General features: G+C 41.3%; 1 protein-coding gene across 1 annotated transcript; it reads left to right on the forward strand.

Annotated features, from left to right (window-relative positions):
* Positions 1-7,553: 7,553 nt before the first annotated feature.
* Positions 7,554-24,483, forward strand: HKR1 (HKR1, GLI-Kruppel zinc finger family member). The gene is given in 10 exon segments (XM_010849150.1): positions 7,554-7,773; positions 8,069-8,155; positions 14,177-14,303; positions 14,786-14,881; positions 18,795-19,241; positions 19,244-20,194; positions 20,197-20,303; positions 20,305-20,397; positions 20,399-20,490; positions 20,492-24,483. Coding segments are annotated over 9 exon segments (2,043 nt in total). The 5' UTR covers positions 7,554-7,773; positions 8,069-8,122; the 3' UTR covers positions 20,589-24,483.
* Positions 24,484-26,536: the final 2,053 nt, after the last annotated feature.

Here is a 26,536-nt window from a genome sequence, read left to right on the forward strand (position 1 = left end):
GGTACAACATCTGCACATAGGCTTGATGGTTGTCCCTGCTTCCCAATGATGGTTCCCTATGACAGCCTGCCACTCAGTGTTGTTCAGTTGCTAAGTTGTGTCCAACTCTTTGTGACCCCATGGACTGCAACATGCCAGTCTTCCTGCCCTCCACTATCTCCCTGAGTTTGCTCAAATTCATGTCCATTGAGTTGGTGATGCCATCCAACCACCACCCTCTATCGCTCCCTTCTCCTTTTGCCTTCAATCTTGCCCAACATCAGGGTCTTTTCCAATGAGTTGGCTCTTCACATCAGGTGGCCAGAGCATTGGAGCTTTAGCTTCAGCATCAGTTCAGTTTAGTTGCTCAGTCATTCAGCTTCAGCATCAGTCCTTACAATGAATATTCAGGACTGATTTCCTTTAGGATGAACTGGTTGGATCTCCTTGCAGTCCAAGGGACTCTCAAGAGTCTTCTCCAACACCACAGTTCAAAAGCATCAGTTCTTTCGTGCTCAGCCTTCTTTATGGTCTAATTCTCACATCCATACATGACTACTGGAAAAACCATAGCTTTGACTAATGGATGTTGGCAAAGTGATGTCCCTGCTTTTTAATACATTATCTAGGTTTGTCATAGCTTTCCTTTCAAGGAACAAGCATCTCTTAATTTCATGGCTGCAGTTACCATCTGCAGTGATTTTGGAGCCCAAGAAAATCTGTCACTGTTTCCACTTTTCCCCCTTCTATTTGCCGTGAAGTAATGGGACCAGATGCCATGATCTTAGCTTTTTGAATGTTGAGTTTTAAGTCAGCTTTTTCACTCAGTGTTGTTGCTCATGTGTTAAAATGTTAAAGTGGCTGGTCCAGGGACAATGTTGCATAAGAAATTTCACCCAAATTTGTGCCACAAGCAAAATATTTTGCTCATGGGTTTTGTAGGGATAAAGAATTAAGACAAGACACAAGCGTGGCCAACTTTTCTCAGTTCCACAATTTTTGTGGCCCTCTCAGCAAGGAAGACTCAACAGCTAGCAGCTGGAACAATCTGGATATTCATCCCCTCATATCTGGTGCCTGGGCTGGAGTGTTTGGAAGCCTGGGCTCAGCTGGGACTGGAGTGCCTATGTGTGACTTTTCCCTATGGCCTTGGCATCCCCAGAGCCTGGCAGTCTCAGGGTAGTCAGACTTATTACATGGCATAGGGTTCCAAAGGTGAGTGTTGCAGTGATTGATCAAGGTGGAAGCTGCATGGTCTTTTATGAAAGCCTTGTAAGTTACATAGAATCACTGCTGTACTCTGTTAGTTTCAAACAACAAATCCACCCAGGATCAAAGAGACAGGTTGTGGACCCTATCTCTTAATGGAAGGAGTGTCAAGAAATGTGCAGCCATTAAAAAGAAACACTGCTAAAGTTATAAGTCTTAATATATCCCCCCCCAAAATTGTGATAGATGCATTTCTATGTAGTTGCTTGAAATCCTACAAATTTCATGTCATGCATTTTATAACATTATTCTGAGAAGGATTCAAGGACTTTCTCAGATGTCAAAAGGAGTGCTCAGACATAGAAGGGGCTCAGACTTCTTCCCTGGGGTGCACAGTTTCTTCCCTGGTTTGTTGGTCAGGGCAGGACTTTAAAAAAAAAAATTTATTTGACTACGCTGGGTCTTAGTTGTGGCATGTGGGATATATAACCAGGGATGGAACCCTGGTCCCCTCCATTGGGAGTGCAGAGTCTTAGCCAGTGGACCACCAGGGAAGTCCCCAGGACTCATTTGCCTTGGACCCAGCAGTGTTTAGAAATTGGTCTGTGATCTTTTTTTTTTCTGGTCGAATTTCCTTCTTTTTTTTCACACCTCAATAGAGATTAGGAGGTTCTTTTCCAGCCCTGTTCTTCTGTCTTGGATACATTTGAAGGCAAGCTTCCTTCTAAGCTAGTCTTTGGACTCATTTTTCTTGTTTTGTCAAATGGCATTTTCATCCTCATATTATGTTACATGGTTTCTTCTTTGACCATTCATCACTTTAAAAGTACATTTAGTTTCTTGAGTTTTCACTTTCTTATTCTTCTTCTGTCATGTCTAGCTCACAGAGCAACCATCAACCAAAAAGAATAACTTGAGAGATGTGGAGAAATACTTTCTTTGCACTTATCACCAAATGATGTTGATTTTCACTTATTGAGCATTAGGCACAGGCCTGGGAGGCCAATGGCCTCATTTAAATCCCAAATCCAGTCTTAATTATCTGTCTGACCTTGAACCTATCAGTGAACCTCTCTGTGGCTTTAATTCATCGTGGGGGAAACGGTAGCATCCAGAGGTTGCTGACTGCCAGGTTTACAGTAACGACCCAGGAGAAGTGCCTGGCCTTCATCTGTTCCTTTAATGCTCCAACCTTTATCCTGTTCATTGAAGAATGCTGTTATGAACACTTCCTGGAGATGTGGCTGGCATTTTATTCTCCATACAGTTTACAGAAAAGCTCCTTCACATTTTCAGTTTTTTTCCCCTGCTTTCTGTCATTCCTAAACCACTTCACTCAACCTGGTGTAATCGTTTTTTTGTTTTTTTTGTTTTTACTATTTATTTATTTGACTGTGTCGGATCCTAGCTGTGGCATGCACGATCTTCATTGCGTCCTGAGGGATCTTTCACTGAAGTGCACAGACTCTCCAGTAGTGGCACACGGGCTCCAGAGTGTGTGGGCTCAGTAGTTGTCACAGGTGGGCTTAGTTGCTCCACGGCCTGTGGGATCTTAGTTCCCTGACCTGAGATTGAACCCATGTCCCCTGCATTGCAAAGCTGATTCTTAACCACTGGACCACCAGGAAAGTCCCTGGTGTGATCTTAATTGTGTGTGTTTGCACAGATTCAGTTTTGGCTTATGTGTCTCTTCCAAGCCTGATGCCCACCCCTGACTTCTACCAGTGGAGTTTCTCAAGACCTACTTCCAAGTTGATCCGTAGAGTCTCCTACCCACCTCCGCCCACCAACAGTAACTTTATTGCTTAAACATTTCATGGTGGACATCTCTTCCTGAATTTGTATTAAATTATATTGGGTTATTGTTCTCTGTGTATCTGTGCTGTGCTATATTTCATGGAGGAAGGTAGGCCCGGTAAGAATTTGCCTTTTGCTCCTGAAGGAGGCTCATGAGTTGCTGTTGAACAGAGGGCAGCGACTGGACGGTTGTTACTTAAATTTTCCCCTCAGAAGGCCAAGGCTGAACCTTTTCAAGGAACTCTTGGTTTTTTATTCTTTTGGGTCGGAATTTTGGATGCATCTTTCTAGAGGTTAAAGAGGTAAGTCTAAGCTTTCAACATTCACCCTGAGAAAGCCCTGGGAAGTGACTTGAACCAAGTTTGGAGCAGCAAAACTGGATAGTAGGAAAGTAAATATAACAGAGAAGGGAAAGAGAAAAGACCCTCCGAAATCAAGGCAAAAGAGGTAGTTAAGAATCTGCCTGCCAATGCACGGGACACTGGTTCTATCCCCAATCTGGGAAGATTCCACATTCCTTGGAGCAGCAAAGCTCATGAGCCACAACTACTGAGCCCTCTTGCCTAGAGCTAATACTGCATAACAAGAGAAGCCACCACAAGGAGAAGCCAAGCACCACAAGGAAGACACAGCGCAGCCAAAAATAAGTAAATGCATAAAAGAAATCAAGGCCAAAGTTCCAAAGTGTCTCTTTCTCCATGTAATTGCTAGAATGTGGATTACCTTCTCCCTTCCCCCTTCTCTCGCCCCAAAAGACAAGAGGCCACAGATTGCAATGCCAGTGAGGGACAGAGGAGCTCTGGGCATGAGAATTTTATCCCTCATTCAAATGCACACCCAGATACATGTGTGTCACCTCCTGATGTTACCCCACGGGATAAGTGCTTCTCCAGACCTAGCTATATTTGGGTTGAGACATCCAGTCTGTGTGGTACCTGATGGAACGGAGGGTGTTGCCTGCCACCCTGTGGCTGCAGGTGATACAACAGAGGTGTGGGCGGCTGTCTGATTCCTAGTCTTGCCTCTGGACTTGAGTTCCCACATGTGTGGATTTAAGCACTGTTTTTCTGAGGAGAGGATGCTGCTCATTTTCTTCATCTCCTCTTGCGGAGCTGTTTCCTGTGTTTATTGAATCTTCATATGTGCCCTCACTTGCTAATGTTATCCATACTGCCTTCTGTCTATGTATAGGATGGGAAAGGCTCCACACTTGACTCTGGTTTTTCATCCAATGTTAACTCCTGAATATACCCTCCAGGGGTATATGTTGTCTTCCTTCCACAACTAGCATGATCTTCGTGTATCCACCTCTCCAAGGACTATTTCTTTAAAGTGATTTTGTGCACGAACTCCACATTCTTCCTGTCTTCTGCATCCCCATAAGCACCTCCCCCGCCCTCATCTATTTGCTTCTTCCCTCTCTCATATCCTATTTTGTTGGTTTTCTGATCTGAAAGTTGACCGCTAGCGTCTTGGTTTTCTGCCTTAATTTCTAAGTCATAGATTACTTTCGGGCTAAAAAGTTTACCTCTAACCACTGTTTCAGTCATCATCATTCATTGGAAATTAAATTTGTAATAATTTGACTCATCAGTGATTTTTTTTAGTATTTATTTATTTGGCTGCATCAGATCTTAGTTGCGGCATGATGGATCTTTCATTGCAGTGCTAGGACTCTGGTTGTTCCACTCGGGCTCAATAGTTTCAGCACTCTGGCTTAGTTGCTCCATGCCATGTGCGATCTTAGTTCCCTGACCAGGGATCAAACTGGCATTACAAGGTGGATTCTTAGCCAGGGGACAACCAGGGAAGTCCTTCATCAGTGATTTAGACTAGCCCTTCCTCCCCAGTTCTGGAGTTTTGTTCTTCCCTTTTGTGATCATTTTTATCCAAACTTTTGACCTTACTGAAAGTAGAACTTAAGTTTTTGCCTTTTTTAATTGGCACTGAGGTAACCTCATTCCACAGGTTTCAATCTGAAGTATTTCACTATTGTTTCTTCCAATGATTTTGTAGATTGCAGGTCAGTTTCTCATTTGACTCATCAGTAACAGGGTAGTTTGTATAGCTTTTCATTTCAAAGAATATTTTTTCACTTTTTCCCTTTTTAACTGACTTTTATCTGATGTTAATTTTAACCCGTTATGTTCCCTAAATAGGCATAACTAGAATTTTTTCCCATTGTTTATAATTTAAAGGGATTTTCATATCTCTGAGCCTCAGAACCCAGAGAGGAGTGTGGGAAATAGAATTCCTCAAAGCATAGAGATTAAATCTCAAAGCTCTGAGATTTATTAAGTAAACTCAGGTCCAGAGTTAAAGGGTTTTGTACCCCCAATTCCAATGTGTGGGGATTTTTTTCCCTCCACATATCCAAGCCATTCTGAGACACCAGATAAATATCCTACACGTCAACTCAATTCTGACACTGTCTACCCAGAGATAGCGTCAGATTCCACAGGTTATGGGCTCAGTCCTACAAGACTGTTCCCCACTCCCTCCACCCAAGATACCAGTCATAAGTCCAGGTTTTCACCTGGGCTTCTAACCAACAGGCTATAGATTGGAGGCCCCGAAGGCCCCCTCCTTGTTTAATTTGTTGGAATGGCAAAGAGAATGTCATTTTACTTACTAGAGAACCAGTTTATCATAAAAGATTACAACTCAGTAACAGCCAGATGGAAGAGATGCATAGGCCAATTTATGGGGAAGGGGTGCAGAGCTTTCATGTTCTCGGAACACGTGCTTCTCCTGAATCTCTACCAACTGGAAACCCCATCCTTTGCGGATTTTGTTGTTAACATTGTTTAGTCACTAAGTCACGTCTGATTCTCTTGAGACTCATGGACTGTAGCCCGCCTGGCACCTCTGTCCATGGGATTTCCCAGGCAAGAATACTGGCGTGGGTTGCCATTTCCTTCTCCAGTGGGTCTTCCCAACCCAGGGATCGAACCCAGGTTTCCCGCATTGCGGGCAGATGCTTTACCATCTGAGCCACCAGGGAAGCCCTTATAAGGATCTGGATTATCTCAGGATCCCACCTCCACAGCTCCCCTTCCCCTTCTAGCCCTTCTCTGACATTTTTCAGTCCCTCCATTTCATTTGTGCTCCTCTCTGTGCCACGCCTAACTTTGAGGCCCCTGGAGTTCTTTTACAAGCATTCTACATTTATCGACATGAAATCCTTGGGGAGGGCTGTCAAGAACTGGAATAGGGTGCTGGGCTGATCCTCCATTCTGAATTCCTATGCACTGGGGGAGGCTGATATTAACATGCAAGCCTTGTTTTTTTACTTCTTCAGACAAAGGGATACTGAAGAAGATTCTGAAGTAGAGTGTTAAGATTTAAGAGTAATCTTTGAATATTTGCACCATGATGGGCTAGGAAGTCCCTTTAGGGTGGTACTTTGAGTGGAATGGTTATTAGGAAATTGTGGATGTTAAGGAAGTCAGGAAAGAAACAATTTAGGGTAAGAAGGGTAGAGCAGAGTGACCCTAAATTCCTAAGACTCACTGTTCTGGAGTGTGTCCTAAAGGACTGGCTACTTAATGCCCAGAAGTCAAGCCCTCACCTCTGCTCAAAACTATAGGCCAGTAGGTGCTAATGAAGTTCACTGAGCGTTAGCTCTATTTATGCCTTTCCTTAATGTGGGAATTTTGAGTACAGAATTTAAGGAAGCACCAAAACCAGTCAGTAAACAAGACAAATATTTTACTGTGTTATCTTAAAAATGATGATGAACAAAATCCACCCGCCCCTTCCCTCCAACTATGATGAACAAAACTGTCAAACTATGCCTCCTCTTCACCCCTCTCCCCCTCACCATCACTACCACCACCACCAGCTCGGAAGTTTCCTCCGAGCGGTATCTGTCCCAGGGATTTCTGGATCGAGCTCTTTGCCCAAATTCAGACTCTTCACTTCTCAAAATCTCGGGCACACTAGACCAGAGCCACTCCCACTGCCATTCTGTGAGCTGGCCCAAACCAATCCTGCTCTCTCCAAAAACAGCCCTGTCTATAGCGGCGCACCCTCCCACCGCCGGGGCCCAAAGCCGGTGTAGCTCCTATCTGAGAGTCCCAATAGAGTATCACCCCGCAGCCCTATCCCCCAAGTACTTTACTCCGAGCCGCTCCCACACCCACTCGGCTCAGGCCCAGCCCGTGACTACCCTGGTTTCAGCTCCAGGAAGCGGACACCGGCAGAAGCTTGAGTGGGGGAACTTAGATCCCACCGCTGAAGCGCGCACAGTCTGGCCACCCGGCTGCAGGATCGTCTTTGCTAGAATCCTCGGGCGTGTCCAAGCCCGTGTGTAGATCTCATTGACCCTCACCGGAGGAACTTATGAACCGCGCAGTCCGGGCACCTTAACAATGGGCTCCTAACGTTGGCTGTGTATGAAGAGGTGCAAACGGCCGTGGCACCTTACTTGGGAGAAACTTACGCCTCCCTCTTCTCTATCCCAAGACTACACTCCTGAGAACCCTCAGCGGCCACTTCCGCCGTCCCTTCCGCTCGCCCCTTAGCGTGTGGAATTGACGTAGCAGGAACATTTCCGGTTGGTGGATTCCGCCCGTTAGGTTTGTTGGTGGCGACTGGACCTTGCCATTCAGGTATTTCCTACACTTCTGCTCTTGGTTCCCGAGCTTCATCCTCAGGATTGGCGGCGTGCACTCCGAGTTCCGTGAGTTCCCTACAGTCACGGCCTCGTCCATTCAGGACGTTTCTCTGCTTCTCACTGTTTTACTCACGAGGGCACAGGCAGCGTCTGAACTCGGGAGCTCTCATGTAGGCACCTCAAGACCATCCATTTTCCTGTCATTCCCACTCACGGGGATAGAGACAAACCCTTACTCTGCTGCTGGGGGACATGGGTTTCACTGTCTGGCCAGAGCTTGGGGCTGAACTTGAGGGGCTCGGTCACCCTCGGCCCTTTCTCCAGGGCGCTGGATGGGAATGGGTTTGTGCTGGTGATTTCTGTGACACTCCCAACCCTCAGTAGTGAGCCTCTGGAGCAGACCCAGCCTGCACATGGGAAGGGTTTTCCAACTAGACATGCTCTCATTTCTTTTCACATCCTCAGATTTGCCTTCTGAGATTTGCCCTTCTTAGGGAGAGCACTCAGGAGATCAGGAAAATGACCACGGAGCTCCTGAAAGCCAAAAAAGAGGTGAGAATATGTGTAAAATTGCATCTTGGCTGCCGAGAGAATGAATACATTCCATTTTCTTGCGTTGGAGGCTGCTTTATTGGTAGTTGGGCAAAGCTCACTTTCCTGGTCCTGGAGGAGTGGCTTATTAATACGAGGAGTCCCTCAACATTTTCTGCCCCATGCATGCTTCAGTCATTTTCTAATTAAGTTAATTGTGAACAGCTCACATGGGGCATAAATACAAATACAGGGACGTCCAGGCTTAATTGTGCAGTGATAAGGATGCTTTTGAACTGTGATGTTGGAGAAGACTCTTGAGAATCCCTTGGACTGCAAGGAGATCCAACCAGTCCATTCTAAAGGAGATCAGCCCTGGGTGTTCTTTGGAAGGAATGATGCTAAAGCTGAAACTCCAGTACTTTGGCCACCTCGTGTGAAGAGTTGACTCATTGGAAAAGACTCTGATGCTGGGAGGGATTGGGGGCAGGAGGAAAAGGGGACGACAGAGGATGAGATGGCTGGATGGCATCACCGACTCAATGGACATGAGTTTGAGTGAACTCTGGGAGTTGGTGATGGACAGGGAGGCCTTGTGTGCCGCGATTCATGGGGTCGCAAAGAGTCGGACACGACTGAGTGACTGAACTGAACTGAACCGAAGGATGAAAGGCAGGGACAACATAGTAGTCTGTGGCCTGAAGTGGCTAAGGAGGACTTCTAGGAGTAGGGCTGTCTGAACAACCCCTGAGAATCTGTTAAATTGAAGAGTTGGTGAAGACATACCAGTGGGAAGGGCAGGCATCATGGTTAGTCTAAGGCTGGGCCACTAAGCACACTGCCCTTAACACAGTGTGGGAAGATTGTATTTTAGGTTGATTTTAAAATATGTACTGATGAAAATACAGACTAGCCACCCATACTTGGAACAGAGAGGAGTTTGCTATGGTCTGACCTGAATTTAACATTTGCGAGCATTTTCAGCATCTGGCAGTAGGGAGATTTCACCAAAAATTCTGGATTGCTTGCCTCTCTGAGAATAAACTGCACTGTATTCTGGTATAGGGGAATTTGAGCTGAATGGTGTCTGCATCATTTGAACAGGTCCTGCAGAGTCTGTACTTTCCCTAGTATCTTCCATACTTAAGTTGAAACTATTGACAGCTAACATTTGCCTGTCTCTCTCATATTCATTACCTACTTGGCCCCTGAAGGATTTTCATTTTCCACCTTTGGGTCTGGGTGGCCAGGTTGAGTGCCCTGCTGAGGAGTGTAGACTTTGAGTAGATGGGTTTTGAAGGATGTTGAGAAGGAATTTGATGTAGGAAATCAGAGATATAGGCATATAGGAACTGAAGGGGAAACTGTCTAACCCCAGAGAATAGTGACTGTGATGACTTAGACTTAATTGAATGTGACTAACACTTATTGAGCACCAACACAGTTGCCAGACTGCTTTACTGTCATTTTTGATATGCACTAACTTGGTTTTTTCAGATCTGCCTTCACTGTCTTGATTTATTCTTAATCTTGGTCTCCGTAGTAAAGATTTACAATTTCCTGGGCATTCTCAGAACAACTTTGAGAGTTCTGTGTTTCTCATTTTTAAAATAGTTTATTCATTTGAAAAGTGTCAGTACCAAGAATGCATAAAAAATCTGGGGGCATTTCCAAAGGTAACATTGAATCTTTTATGTGTACTTTCTTCACCACTCATAGTGTTAATAGGGAAGCATTCTGGTTTTTCTGGAAAAAGCCAGAAATTTGTATGAGCTGACTTTTTCCTTTTCCTGCCCTTAAGACTTAAAAAAAAAAAAAAAAAAGGCATTATGAAGACTTGATCAAAGTGGACAAGCATTTGAATGGATAAGTGGTTTAGGATGAAACCTCTGTTCCTAAAGGAGTACCTGGCACACATGATATGTTTGGTGCATGACCTTAAATAAATTAATTTGAAGAAACTAAGTCACAAGGGAGTTTCTGTTGTTTTTTTCATATGTTATTTGGGACATATCATTAACCACATTTCAGGGGGGTTGGGAGGAATTCCAGATATTCTAACACGTGACATCTGAATTCCACAAAACAACTTAAGAAAATCCACAGTAGGATGTTAATTATCACCACCTGAGAGGATAAATTAGCCTTTGTAACAAATGAGTTGGATTGATAGGCACATGATGTTACTAATTCTTAGCATTTTCTCAGTTGATTCTGTTGAACAAATTTGCTGAATGTATACTGTTTACAGAAACTAGATAGACTACATTCAGTGACGGATAAAATACAGCATGCAGTCCTATGAGTCTTTCATTTTATTTTTAGTTTTTTTATGTTGGGATTTGGTTTAATTTTACACATCACACCCATGGGGCTTCCCAGGTGGCACAGTGATAAAAGAATCCACCTGCCAACGCAGAAGACAGGAGACGTGGATTTATTTCCTGGGTTGGGAAGATCTCCTGGAGAAGGAAATGGCAGCTCACTCCAGTATTCTTGCCTGGAAAATTCCATGGACAGGAGAGCCTGGCAAGATATAGTCCATGGAATTGCAAAGAGTTGGATGGGACTGAGTGACCGAGCATACATGCACACACACATCCCTTCATATATACATTTTGACAAATCTTAATGACAAGATCCTATTGTTTTAAAGCTACTGATGGTGTATCTACTCAGACCCATTTTCTTTCTTTCTTTTTTTAAGGTTTATTTATTTTTGGCTGCACTGGTTCTTCATTACTGCGAGAACTTTCTCTGCTTGCAGTGAGCGGGGCTGTTCTTTCTTGCGATAGATGGGCTTCTCATTACAGTGGCTTCTCTTGTTGCAGAGCACAGGCTCTAGGGTGCATAGGCTTTGGAGTTGTGGTGCATGGGCTTAGTTGCCACTCGGCATGTGGGATCTTCCCGGAGCAGGAATCGAACCTGTGTCCCTTGGATTGGGAGGCAGATCCTTAACCACTGGACCACCAGGGAAAACCACAGACCCATTTTCTAATAGGTGAAGGAACAGCCAGAATTTATCCAACTGAAAGTGATTTCTGTTATAGTGCTTTGAATGAATGATCCTATTGACTGTTTCCCAATTGAGGGAACATTTAACTTGTTCCCAGTGTTTAACTATTGCAGATAATACTTCTGTGATCAACTTTGTGCATGAGATTCTTTTATAGATTGGTATTTACCCTCAAAAATATGACAAGGTGAAGAGAAATAAATGTTTTAAAGCAGTGACCACTCATGGCAGTTGGAGCTTTCTAACCCTGCCTGTTCCAAAACATTTGATCTTATCAATTATCTCTTCTTTGTTTGAGATTCCCTTTTCCCATCACGGTTTGCTTTACATGTTGCACTTTTTTGGTTTTTGTTACACTGTGCAGTGTTACATTCCCAGGATAGACCTGCTAGTATAGATCTTCTTCTTCTCTCATGTGAGTGTTCACCATAATGTCCCGATTTGTTTCCCCGTGTTCATATGTTCCTTTGTTACTCATTGCATCTGTAATCCTCATTCGCCTTGAACATTAAAGTTATATCAGTTTTCTGTTCAGAAGACTTCCTTTGGTGTGTCACAACAGTGTCTTAGATATTCAGGGCAGTCGTCACTTCAAATGTATTCTGTTTCTGACATCATGTTCTAATTATTCATTCTGAAAGCATGTTTTATTGACACCAAAGTGGAATATTCATATACATCTTTAATTTAGATAAATTCACTTTTTAGGCGCTTGGCTGGAAAAAGAGAGAAAAATAACTTTTAAGTCATTCAGGTGAATCTATCCTTTATCACCTAATGACTTTATGCCTGAAAGTGAGTGAGAAATGGGAAGACTAAATCTGTTGCTCTCTAAATCTGTCTCCTTGATCCAGGAAATCCTGCCTGTCCTTTAAGATCTTATTGCCCTCTCATGAAATTGTCTCTGATCTCTCTATCCTACAGTGACCTCTTTCTCTTGAGATTCCTCTGACGTGGTGATTCACAACCATGACTGATCTTAGGAGCTCTTAAAAGTATAAAAGTCGTATCCCTAAAGAGTCTGATTTTATTGATTTGCAGTGGGACCATGCTTGGGGCACTGGATATTACAATCAGTTGTTCAGCCACTCAGTTGTGTCTGACTCTTTGCAACCCCGTGGACTGCATGCAGCACACCAGGCTTCTCTGTCCTTCACTATCTCCCAGAGTTTGCTTAAACTCATGTCCATTGTGTTGATGATGCCATCCAACCATCTCATCCTCTGTCGTCCCTTTTTCCTCCTGCCCTCAATCTTTCCCGGCATCAGGATCTTTTGCAATGAGTCAGCTCTTTGGATCAGAGGCCAAAGTATTGGTGCTTCAGCTTCAGCATCAGTTATTCCAATGCATATTCAGGGTTGATTTCCTTTAGGATTGACTGGTTTGATCTGCTTGCTGTCCAAGGGACTCTCAAGAATCTTTTCCAGGACCTCCCTGGTGGTCCAGTGATTAAGAATCTGCCTGCCAACGCAGGGGACATAGGTTTGATCCCTAGTCTGGGAAGATTCCACATGCCTGAGCACCACAGCTACAGAAGTCTGAGTGTCTAGAGCCCGTGCTCTGCAGCAAGAGAAGCCACCTCAATGAAAAACCTGTGTACTGCAAAGAATAGCCCCCACTCGCTGCAAGTAGAGAAACCCTGTGTGCAGCAACGAAGACCCAGTGCAGCTATAAATAAATAAATAAAAATTTAACAACAACAACAACAAAAAGTCTTCTCCAGCACCACAATTCAAAAGCATCAATTCTTTGGCGCTCAGCCTTCTTTATGGTCCATCTCTCACATCTATACATGACTACTGGAAAAACCATAACTTCCCGTAAGATGTTACAAAAAAACTTCAACCAACTTTTTGGCCAACCCAGTACTTCCATTCCTCAGGCTTGGGGAGAGTGAGTGGCAGAGTGAGGGAGGGGAAGGACTGAGCCCTGCCGTGAAGTATGCATAGCGCTGGGTCATTCACCCTTGCCCTAGAGGCTGAGCTGCTTCCTGTAGAACATTAATGCATAGACCAAATAGTCTCTCACATTCTTCAAAGTCAGCAAGAAGATTTTATTTTTACTTTAATTCTTTGTGTGTGATGTCCTCCTCCTCTTCCTGCCTACATTCAAAACTCCCATTGTGAAAGAACTTTTGTTTTGCTTTTATCCCCCGTAGCAGCAAGCCTAGCATGCCGACAGTGATAGGTGCACAACGATGCTGGCTGGACGGAGATGGGAGAATAATGGTCTCTGAATTCTTGGCACCAAGGACGTGTAGGGGAGGAGAAAAATTCTTTTTTTCATTGGGTATAAATTAGACAAAAGACATTTTTGTGAGAAAAACAATCAGGAATTTATTAATATGTGCATCATGCATACACATGGGAGTACTCAGTAATGGGTAACTCAGAAGCGGTGGTTAGGACTTGAGCTTATATAGCATCTTAACAAAATAACGATAACTTTTTAGAGATGTGACAAGACGAAGGAAAAGGACTTTGAATTTCTAGAGCAGCAATTGTGGGAAGGTATAATAAATATATGGGGGAACTAATGGAAGAAAAGGGCCAGTTAGTAAACGTTTGCTGTGTAGATTCCTCTGGTGGGCTCTGTGGGCCGATAAGGGTCCAGAGTTGTCTCTGATGATTAATTTCTGTCCTTGGTAAAATTGGGAAAAGGGACACCTTTACAAATTAATGTTGTGCTTTTAGGCAGATGGGAAAGGTCAGAGAGCTTTTCTTCTGTCTGCTTATTAATTGCCTTCAGCTCAAAATAATTGTTTTATGCCAAAGTGGCATATCTGGGACTGGTGTATTCTGTTACCCTTTATTCATCATCCATAGTAAAATCCCATGGACAGAGGGGCCTGATGGGCTACTGTCCATAGGGTCACAAAGAGTTGGACATGACTGAAGCAACTTAGCGCCGCACGTAATGAAGTCTAGAAATCTTCTCCACCTCCTCAGAGATGCCTTTTGTTCCCTCATCCTGCAGTGTGGACTGGGTGGACTCCTGGATGAACAGGGTGTGTTTTGTATTAAAAGGCATTCGTGACATTACGAGATGTGGCTGGTGGCTTCACCCAGGAGGAGTGGAAATTGTTAAGCCCTGCTGAGAGGACCCTGCACACGGAGGTGATGCTGGAGGCTTACAACCACTTGGTCTCACTAGGTAAGAATGGCTTTCCCTTAGCACTTAAAATCTGGCCTTCAGAATATTTTCTATATATTGTGAAGAAAGGCTACTCACAATGCAGCTTTGTCTTAGGGTTGAGCTTAAAAACAATAATTTACCTTTGTCCTCATGGTATATCTGGATTCAGTAGAGTTGAAAACAGAGATTTATTCATATTGTGTATGCCACTCTGCATTTTCAGGTCTCTTTCCCAAGTCAGGGGTTTTTTTTCTTTTTTTAAATTTTATCTTGCCCCAAACCTAGCAGATTTTTCATTTAGTAAGTATTGATAGGCTCTTTCTCTGATTGGAGTTTCCTTTTAGTACTCAACCCTTCGACTGCAGAGAGTTTACTATTCATGGGCTCTTTGTCCCACCCTCTTGGTTCTCCCCCATCCCCCTGTCATTTCGGCTGGGTTCTAGACTGGCCCCCTTAAATGTGTAACCAGAAGTCTCTTTGTTTTCTTTCCTTATGAGCAGACATTCTGTTTTCCAAACTGCAACTCATTTGTCAGCTGGAACAAGGGGAAGAGCCCTGGATAGAGGAGAGGCAGCGTTCACTGGGTCTGTGTCCAGGTGAGTGAGACAGGGTAGTTGGGACCGTCCACAGCATGGAAGGTAGGGAAGGAGGAGGTACTTTTAGGTACTGAGAGGTAGAGCTTTTCTAGGCCTCTTGGCCCTGGTAAGGCTGCCTGGCATGACCTCCCTTCCAGAATATCATCTTCAGGTAAGGGAGGGGGACTTCTCTGGCTTCTTTGTCTCTGCTCCACCAGAAGGCCTGCCTTCCTCTCACTTAGCTTGTTTTCTGCAGGGGACACTTGTGACCAATTCAGTTTGCTGCCATTTTCAGAAAAGGGCTTCATCCTATTTCCTTTTTTCATCTTCTCTATTTATTTTGTAGTTTAAATATTCACCTGTAGTTTATGTTATTTTTTTCTAGGCTGCCACATAACATTGAGTAGAGTTTCATGTGCTGTCCTTGTTGGTTATCCATTTTGAATAGAACAGTGTGTACACAACCATCCCATACTCACTAACTGTCCCTTCCCACCAGCAACCATAAGTTCATTTTCTAAGTCTGTGAGTCTCTTTCTGTTTTGTAAGTAAGTTCATTTGTATCAGGAAATTACAAAAATTCTGCAAAAATAGTACAAAAAACACCTTTATATCCTCTACACACACATATTACATATTATCCTTTACAGACACACGGCATATGTATTACTACAAAATGGCATCATAAAATCACTTACTATTTCACCCAATTTGCTTTATCATTGGCATATGTGTCTCTTCTGAGCGTGCTCTCCCTTCTCCCCCCACCATATGTATGTGTATATATTTATATATATCTTCATGTATATATATTTGGGTATGCAGGTTACATGTGGATGTGTGTTAAAAGATTTTCTAAGAATGGTGATATTTTCATGTAACCATGGTATAGTTATCGATTTAAGTCTGTGGCTTGTCCTTTCATTCTGTTAATGGTGTCCTTTCAAGCATAACTTGATGCTTCATGATGATGATGTTCAGTTTTAAATTTTGATGATGTTCAGTTTAACTATTTTTTAAATTAATTGTGCTTTTGGTGGTATAACTAAGAAGTTTGCTTAACTCAGGGACACATACATTTTTTTTTTTTTCCTTTGGTTTCTTCTAGAAGTTTTATACTCTTGGCTTTTACAGTTAAGCGTGTGATCCACTTTTAGTTGATTTTATTTTTTGGTCATACTGCGTGGCTTATGATATTTTAGTTAGCACTGAGAGCTCAGAGTCTAACCACTGGACCACCAGGGAATTCCCTGTCTAATTGTTTCTATTGTTGAGAATAGAATACTGAAATTTCTAATATTATTGTTGAATTATCGAATTCTTTTTTTTAGTTCTGTAAGTTTTTCTTTCATGTATTTTGGGGCTCTTTTAAATTGTGTATACCTTTATAATTGTTAAATCATTCTCATTTATTGCCCTTTTGTCTTTATGAAGTGTCCATCTTTTTCTCTAGCAATAATCCTTGTCTTGAAACCTACTTTGTCTGTTATTAATATAGTAGCCATTCTAGTTCTCTGGTGATTATTGTTTGCATGGTATATCTTTTTTCATCCTATACTTTTAACCTACTTGTGTTTTTTGGATCCAAAATGTGTCCCATGTTAATAACACATTGTTTGATGTTGCTTTTTTAATCTAGTGGGATAACCTCTGCCTTTCCTTTGGAGTGTTCAATTTGCTCATATTTAATATAATGATTAATATGGCTAAATCTGCCATTTTGCTATTTTAAAAAATATGTCTCAGGTCTATTTTTATACCCCCTTTTATGGCATATGATTTTTTTTTTAAATTTAAGTGTACTATTTTAATTCTACTCTTGATTTTAAATTTGTTTTGGAGTTATTTTCTTTTTTATTTTTTTATAAATTTATTCATTTTAATTGGAGGCTAATTACTTTACAATATTGTAGTGGTTTTGCCATACATTGACATTAATCAGCCATGGGTGTACATGTGTTCCCCATCCTGAACCCCTCTCCCACCTCCCTCCCCATCCCATCCCTCTGGGTCATCCCACTGCACTAGCCCTGAGTACCCTGTCGTATGCATCGAACCTGGACTGCCGATCTGTTTCACATATGATAATATACATGTTTCAATGCCATTCTGGAGTTATTTTCTTAATGCTGCTCTAGGAAATAAAATATACACATTAGTTTATCCTAATCTACTTATAATTAATACTAATTTAGTTCCAATAAAATATTTATATATATATTCTAAAGCCCACAATATAGTATTATATTTATTGCCTTTATAATAGTCTTATGTGTTTTAGAGAAATTAAGAGAATAATATATATGCATTGTCTTTTATATTTACCCAGAGATATTTAATAGTTTCAGTGGTCCTCATTTCTTCTTGTGGATTTGACTTAGTATCAGTATATCTGGTGTCAATTTCTTTTCAGCCTGAAGGATTTATTAAGTATTTCTTATAAGGCATGTCTGCTGGCAGCAGATATTCTGAGTACTTGTTAATCCTTATATCAGTTTCATTTTTCAAGGATAGGTTTGTGAGAGTTCTTCATTGATAGCAGTCTTTCATTTTTTATTTCAGCACCTTAAATATGTTATTCCACTGCCTTCTGGTCTCCATTGTCTCTGATGAGAAGTTGTTGTTGTTCACTCTCTAAATCATGTCCAACTCTTAGTGACCCCATGGGCTGTAGTATGCCAGGCTTCTCTGTCCTTCACTATCTCCCTGAGTTTGCTCAAACTCATGTCCTTGGAGTCAGTGATGCCATCCAACCATCTCATCTTCTGTTGCCCTCTTCTCCTTTTGCCCTCAATCTTTCCCAGCATCAGGGTCTTTTCCAGTGAGTCAGCTCTTCACATCAGGTAACCAAAGATGAGAAGTTAACACTAGTCATATTGTTTTTCCTCTTGTACATGTTGGGTCATTTTTCTTTTGCTGCTTTCAAGATTTTCCTTTTGTCTTGTTTTCTCTGATGGCCAACATTTTGGCTATGATGTATCTAGCTAGGGCTGTCTTTATGTTTATTTTGGGGTTTGTTGAGCTTCTTAGATATGTAGATGAATGTTTCTCATTCAATTTGGAACTTTTTAAGCTATAATTTCTTCAGATATTTTTTCTGCTCTTTTCTCTCTGTCTTCACCCTCTTGAGTTACCATTACACATAGGTTTGGTTTGCTTGATGGTGTCTTACAGGTTTCTGGAAATCTTTGTTTTTCTTCAGCCTTTCTTTAACTCTTCTCTTCAGTTTTTAGGTGATTTCTATTGATTTATCTTCGGGTTCACTGGTTCTGTTTCAAAGCCAAATATGCTGTTGTATCTCTCTAGTAACTTTGTAATTTTAATTATTTTACTTTTTAATTTCAGAATTTCCTTTTGTTTCTTATTAATAGTTTCTATTCTTGGGACTTCCCCGGTGGTCCAGTGGTTAAGACTGCGTGTTTCCAGTGCAAGGAGCATTGGGTTTGATCTCTGATCTGGGAACTAAGATCTCGTCTGCTGCATGATGAAGCCAAAAAAAAAAAATGTTCTTATTCTTTATTGACATTCTCCATTTTAAGTTATAATACTCATCTTTAATTTTTCACATATTGTTGTCTTTAGTTCTTTGAATATATTAATAATATCAGCTTTGAAGACTTTTTTTCTCCCTAAATCAGTTTTCTATTGGCTGCAATTTTTTTTCTTAACTATGTCACTCTTTCCTGTTTCTTTGAAAACTGGATATAATAGATATTATATTGTAGCCATACAAAAAACAGATTGCAGGCTGGATTTGGTCCACTGATCAAGTTTACTGTAAAAATGTGATGCATAAAGTGAAATGCAAAATAGATCTTGGGAAGGATGGCTGAGTGGGAGACAGCTTATGATGTAAACATATTATGAATGACCAGTGGGCAAAGCAGAATGGCCAAGGTAGCCCTATCTATGACTAAAAACATTCTTTGTTTAGCAGGATCAAAGCTAGAAATTTAGCCTTGTCTCACCTGTCTTTTGGCATTCTCTTGCCAGCAAGCCCTCATCCAGCATGTGTGGTTCAGTCATCTCCCTTAGTTATTCTCAAGCTTAGGTGTAGGAAATCATGTCCATTCAGGGAAACACTGTTCAGAAGATCACAGACAGCAGCAGGAGCAACTCTTTGATCAAATCTGCTCGAGCCACCAAGCAGAAATTCAAGAGAGGGAAGAAGATTCCAAGCTTTTGTTCAGGAGAATAAGCAAAAGCAGCACTTCAAAGGCAATCTCCAGCCCCCCAGAAGAACAGCCAGTGACATCCAAGGAAGACAACACAGTGGTAGATATAGGGCCCAACCTGGCCCAGAGGACAGACCTCGAGGAAACAGACAAAATATTACGTGGTTTAGAAATCTCAAGATTTGGAGCAATCAAATATGGAAAGTTTGGCCTAGCTTTATCAAGGAGTCAAACCAGCTCAGCCTCCAGAAGACACACACAAGAGAGACCGCTTACATGTACACTGAGCGGGGACAAAACTTCAGCAGTACGTCAGTCCTCGTCAAAAACCAAAGGACACATTCTAGGCCAAAGCCTTATGTATGCACAGAATGTGGACGAGGCTTTACCTGCAAGTCAAACCACATCACACACCAGAGGATACACTCTGGGGAGAAACCATATATGTGCAAGGAGTGTGGACGAGGCTTTACTTGGAAATCAAACCTCTTCACGCATCAGAGGACACACTCAGGGCTCAAGCCTTATGTGTGCAAGGAGTGTGGCCAGAGCTTTAGCCTGAAGTCAAATCTTGTCACATACCAGAGGGCGCATTCTGGGTAGAGGCCTTACATTTGCAAGGAGTGTGGGCATGGCTTTCACCAGCTTTCACACCTCAACAGACATAAGAGGACACACTCAGGAGAGAAGCCTTATGTTTGCAGGGAGTGTGAGCAAGGCTTTAGCCAGAAGTCACACCTCATTTGACGCTTAAGGACACACACAGGAGAGAAACCTTATGTGTGCACAGAATGTGGGCATCATTTTAGCTGGAAATCAAACCTCAAGACACACCAGAGGACACACTCAGGGGTTAAACCTTACATGTGCCTGGAGTGTGGGCAGCGCTTTAGTCTGAAGTCAAACCTCAACAAACACCAGAGGTCACACACACGGGAGAAGACATTTGTATGCAGGGAATGTGGGAGAGCCTTTACTCTGAAGTCAACCCTCATCACACACCAGAGGACACATTCAGAGGAGAAGCCATTTGTATGCAGGGAGTGCAGGCGAGACTTTAATGATAAGTCTACTCTTGTCTCACACCAGAGAACACATTCAGGGGAAAAGCCTTTCATATGTAGGGAGTGTGGTAGAAGGTTTAGCCAGAAGCCAAACCTGTTAGGCACAAGAGGGCACACTCAGGGGATAGCCCCTTTGTGTGCAGGGAGTATGGACAAGAGTTTTATGATAAGCTAACTTTCATTACACACCAGAGGACACACTCAGGGGGGGAACCTCATGTGTGCAAGGAGTGTGGGCAAGGCTTTAGCCGGCAGTCACACCTCATTAGACATCATAGGATACATTCAGGAGAGAAGCCTTAACATTTTTAGTAAGTGTGGGCGAAGCTTTAGTTGGAAATCAAACCTCATCAGACATCAGAGGACACATTCAGGAGAGAAACTTTGTGTGTACAAGCAGTGAAACCTTTAGCCAGTAGTCACACTGCACGAGACAATGGAAGTCCCATCCAGGGCTGTAGCTTCAGTAATAAGTCAGCCATTGGCTAACACTAAAACAGAGACATCTATGTGTGATGGGAGTGTTCATGAGACTAATGATAAGGGTCAGTATCTCCATTCCACCTGAAGAAGAATTGTTGCTGGCCTGTTTTCAGGGGCTCTGGTTTTCCCTACTGGGGATGGTAGATTTTGGAAGGTCTCTCAGGTAACTTGATGAAGAGAGTACTTAAGTAGGTTGAAATTAGAGAATTGATATGATTCCAATATACTTCCCAAGTATACTTGAACACTTCTTCCACGGTATCCTGGATGTTGTAACAGCAGTTTTAGAGCCCATCTCTTGATGTCTGTTTGACCTGAGAACAAGAGACAGAAACCATGGCTGATTTAATGCTGGTTCCACAGAGCATGACCCAGCAGAGTCAGCTTCAGTTAAAGTTTGGAATATGGTCAGCTCATGGGGATAAGAGATAATGCATGGGTAGAGGGTTTTATTATACAAAGGGCTGACAGGTAAGAAAGATTGTAAGTATCCTAGCTCTAAGTTTGGGAAGAGTTATCCATTTTTGGAAATACAATATCTTTGCTTGCTTCCTGGGACTCTGGTTTCCAGGTTGAATCCATACTGTAGATACTTTTGTTGACTGAGTCTATGTAGACTGGAAATGTATTATGTAGTGTTATAAAGAAAATATGCACACATATACAGAAATGTAAAATGCAATTATTTTCTATTCTTTTTGAGTTACAATATCCCAGTAGTAATTATTTGGTTTAAATTTTTCCAACCGTTGTAAAATATACTACTTTTTTGGTTGCGAATAGTCTCTTTTTGGAAATGGCAGTGTCCCACAAATTTACTTAGAATCTTGTCCCAAGGCCCAGTTTTTTTTTTTCATGAAACTTGACTAAATGATTGTGAATTATGTTTTCTAAGGATAGGAAAATATAGGAATTGTATTACAACTTATTTTCTTGATTTGTGTACAGGTATTTAGAATAGATCTGAAAGCCGTAGAAAAACAAAGTATATGGGTAGTTAGAAAATGGTGAAGCAGGATTTCAAGTGCAGTACTCAGTGCTTGGCTTTCAGTTTTGTTGTTGTTCAGTCATTCACTTGTGTCCAACTCTTTGCGACCCCATGGACTGCAGCACACCAGGCTCCTCTGTCCATGGGATTTTCCAGGCAAAGTACTGGAGTGGGGTGCCATTGCCTTCTCCGAGGCCTTCAGAGAAGGCCTCTCATAAGATCTAAGCCTCTAAGCTTCTAAGAGGCTTAGAACCTCTCGTAAGAGACAAGAGTTAAGACAGGTAACCTGAGGTGTCTGCCTGGGCCTAGCATTAAAATCTGTGCAAATCTGGAAACTGATTAGGAGATAAAACACCACATGGTATTCAGATATGGGAATCCTCAGTCTTGTTTTTGCATTTTTTTTTTTTCAATCTGTGTCTGGACTAGCTATTCACTACTGCCCCATATTTCATAACCTGAGGTGATTTAAAACAGATGTTTAAAACAGACAGAAAAATTGCCCCAGAGCAACCACTACCCATCCTGCCAACCTTCTGGTAAGTAGGAGACTACATTGCAGAAAATTGTGAAGAAAAGATGATAAACAGTATGAAACAATGAATATTGCTTCAAATCTGTAAGTCTGTTATAGTCATCATGGAAATGTTCCATTTCAAAAGGAGTAGCAGTAAATGTTAATGGAACTGTTTCATTTAATTCAATTTTGACTTCTTATTATGGATCATTGGTTCCCTAAGTGTGATCAGAGGATTTGGTGGGTGGGGGGGGAACCCTTTCAAGTGATCTGCATGGTCAAAACACATTTCATTATAACACTAAGACATTACTTGCTTTTTGCTGAAATTTGTACTGATGGTGCAAAATCAGTCAGCAATCGTGGGTAAAACTGCTGGGCTCTTAGCATGAATCAAAGCAGTGACACCAAACTGTTGTTCAGTCGCTCAGTTGTGTCAAACTGTGAGCCCATGGACTGCAGCAAACGGTACTACTAGCATTATTGTATTTTTTAACCACCCCCTATTGGTGGTAAAAAATGCAAGTTCCACTTAAGAATGTTCTCCATAAAATAGTAGAATTTTGTTAAATCTTGACCTTTGAGTACAGCAGTTTAAAATTATAATTTAAATTTTGAGATAACTAACGCACAGTTGCAAGAAATTATATCGGGAAATCTCATGTATTCTTTACTCAGTTTACTCTAATGGTAATATCTTATAAAATTATACTATCATATCACAGCCATGATACTAAAACTGGTATGTATACATCTTTTAAATATTTTGTGTGATGAAAAGAGAAATACATGTAAAGTCCTTCAAGGTGAAGTATGAAGCTGTTTCAAGGAGATGCACTTGTATGGATTGTCTAATTTATGAGCTGAATCAGCCACCTTTTTATGGACACCAATTTTATTTGAAAGATCAGCTGACAAGTTTTGGATAAGGTGACTCAGATTTGGATGTTTGGTAGACATTTTGTCAAAAATGAAGTGATTTTTTAAAAAAACTGCCAGCGAAGAAAACTGATGGTAATTTCTGTTAATTTGACTTTCAAACAAAGGATCAGAATATTGAAAAACAAGTTACCTGCCACCATGAACTTGACAGTTTCCCAGTACTTAGCCCTTTGTGATAAGATTGGTGATGATATTAATGAGCATGATTTTATAATACCATATAATGAAATATGATGGTGGAAGATCTGCCTAATTCATTGAACCAGTATTTTGCAAACAGTTAGTACATAATGCTGCAAAATCATCTGTGGGTATATTAAAGTATAAGATAGACCTGGATTTTAACAAGATAAAAGCAGGATTCCATGATTTTTGTTGAAGTATCAAAGGACAATGTTGTGATAATTACCTGAAAAGAGTATTAAAACACTCCCATTTTCTTACTATGTATCTACATGAGGCCAGATTTTATTTATGTCAACACATTAAATGCAGGAACACATATAAAATACCAAGTATATTCTATTAAATTGAATATTAAAGATTTGCAAACACATAAAAAAAGTCACCCTTTTTTTTTATGATGGAAACTGTTCAAACCCAAGTGAAAGTCAAACACTTTATTCTTCACCTTTAAGTGTGTTGTTTCTAGATATTTGTGGTCTATAACCCATACTGAAAATACTGTACACACACCAGAAAAAAGTTATGTGTTATAATACCAAACATTTTATTAACATCTGTGCTTTATATAATTTAAAATAGGCATAGGAGAAACAAATGCAGAAAAATGCTTACCATCCACTGACAGATGTAAACCTACAATTTGAGATATGCTGCTCTGTCTAGACAGAACACTGAAATGTGGGGCATATTCATTTCTAGAACTAAATGATATGATTACTTAATGGCTAGGCTTGTGGCTATGTCTGTTTAACTATTCTTGGCAATCATTTTTTTCTGTTTTTTTAATCAAAGAAGCAGCTTTATGCTTTTAATGATTTCTTCAATGTGTCTTTTTTGTATTTGTTAATTTCTGTTAATATTTACTAATCTCAAGCTTTCTTTTTTATTGTATTGCATTTTCAATCTTATTTAATCATAATCTGGTTTATTTATTGCCTTTTTACTGTCCTGAAAGTCAGTTCATTTCTAAGTGGCATATAGTTTTCATTTTTTATTTTCTTTTATATAAGAATTACTATTTCAGAGTACTTACAAGTGGCTAGATGGACATACTCATTTTTACAATATCCTAGTATTCAGCTTTTTATCTTATAGAATTGTAATCAATGTATTTTGTGATTTCTTCCATTTTAGTTCATAAAGTGTAGTTTTGAATGTGATTAAGCTTGAATCTTAAAGTATTTAATGTGAATGTATATATATCTATTTTAATAATATGCCAAGATTAACACAGACTTGTAAAATTTTATATTTTCTATATAGTTATTTTATTCTCCTTTTGTCTTGTATTAATGATCTGTTTTTATTTTTATTTATTAATTCATATTATATGTTTGAGGGACTTCCCAGGCGGTGCTAGTGGTAAAGAACCTGCCTACTAGTGTAGGAGATGTAAGAGACACGGGTTTGATCCCTGGGTTGGGAAAATCCCCTGGAGAAGGGCATGGCAATCCACTCCAGTACCCAAGCAGTATTCTTGCCTGGAGAATCCCATGGACAGAGGAGCCTGATGGGCTACAGTCCATGGGGGCACAAAGAGTCAAACACAACTGAGCGACAAACACTTTGAACTCTTTCACTGGGGCTTCAGCTATTAGAGGACTCTTTCTGGGGAGGGGATTGGAGAGGATCTCCAGAGATGTGTTTTTATTTCAAGAACTTCTCTTTACTTCCACATATACCAAGATCTTGACTTGGGTGCACCTTCCAGGTTTGTTTGTTTGTTTTTTTTAACTTTCACTGACAAAGACTCTCCTTGACCAAACTTTAATCAGACTCCTCAGAACCCTCTTCTCAACTAGGCTTCAACCTTTGGGCTTCAGTGTTTGTCTTTGCATCACCCAGTTTTAGCAAGAATTCTGTCAAGTCAGTTTAGCTCATGTTCTTGATATCTGATCACTCATCACTCTGGCCTTCCCTCAGCAAGAATCCTATTAGTCAGCCTAGAAAGAATTCCCCCCTACCCCTTTATGTCTCCTCTTTATAATTTTCCACAAACTGACCACCCCCCAACCCTAACTTGCTCCTTGTCTATAAATCCTCTCTTGCTATATTTGGAATTGAGCCAGTTCTGTACTGAAGTCTCTTTTCTCCTATGGCAATGGTTCCTGAATTAAAAACAAAACAAAACAAAAAAAAAAACAGGCCCCTTCAAGTATCACTCAGTTCTTATTTTCTTTAACATCACTCACAGGTTCACATTCTTGGCCTCTTGACTGTGGATAGTTTTCTTAAAGCTGGGCCCTAAATAAAGTTGTCAAGGTTTGTCATAGCTTTCCTTCCAAAGAGCAAGAGTCTTTTAATTTCATGGCTTCAGTTACTGTCCACAGTGATACTGGAGCTTTGACAAACCTAGACAGCATATTAAAAAGCAGAGACATCACTTTGCCAACAAAGGTCTGTATAATCAAAGCTGTGGTTTTTCCAGTAGTCATGTTTGGATGTGAGTTGGACTATAAAGAAGGCTGAGTGCCAAAGAATTGATGCTTTCAAATTGTGCTGAGGAAGACTCTTGAGAATCTCTTGGACTGCAAGGAGATCAAATCATTCAATCCTAAAGGAAATCAACCCTGAATATTCATGGGAAGGACTGATGCTGAAGCTGAAGCTCGACTACTTTAGCCATGTGATGCAAAGAGCCAACTCATTAGAAAAGACCCTGATGCTGGGAAAGACTGAAGGCAAAAGGAGAAGAGGGCAGCAGAGGATGAGATGGTTAGACAGCATCACCAACTTAATGTACATGAATTTGAGCAAATAGTGGGAGATGGTGAAGGACAGGGAAGCCTGGCATGCTGTAGTCCATGAGGTCACAAAGAGTTGGACATGATTTAGTGACTGAACAACACCAAAACAACAACAAATTAAAGTTGTAAAGTGAAAAGTTAGGAACAGTAATAAAAGAAACCCCAGAGATGCTGGCTACAATAATATAAATGGCTTTGATACAAGTGAGCATCTAATTACAACTGAAATATAATTACTCTCTGTGCCTGCCATCACATTAGCGGCAAGTAGAGAAGGGATATGGGCTTCCCAGGTGGCACAGTGGTAAAGAATTTGCCTGCCAATGCAGAAGACGCCAGCGTCTCAGCTTCCATCCCTGGCTTGGGGAGATTCCCTGGAGTAGGAAATGGCAGCCCAATCCAGTATTCTTGCCTGGAAAATGCCATGGACAGAGGAGACTGGTGGGGTACAGTCAGTCCATGTGGTCGCAAAGAGTCTGACACGACTGAGTGACTGAACGGGTGCATGTGTACGGGCGCGCGTACACACACACACACACACACACACAATATAAAAATAAGGATAATACTGACC

The sequence above is a fragment of the Bison bison genome, unplaced genomic scaffold, assembly GCF_000754665.1.
Source record: "Bison bison bison isolate TAMUID 2011002044 unplaced genomic scaffold, Bison_UMD1.0 scf7180017864280, whole genome shotgun sequence".
In the NCBI taxonomy this organism is placed as follows: Eukaryota; Metazoa; Chordata; class Mammalia; order Artiodactyla; family Bovidae; genus Bison; species Bison bison.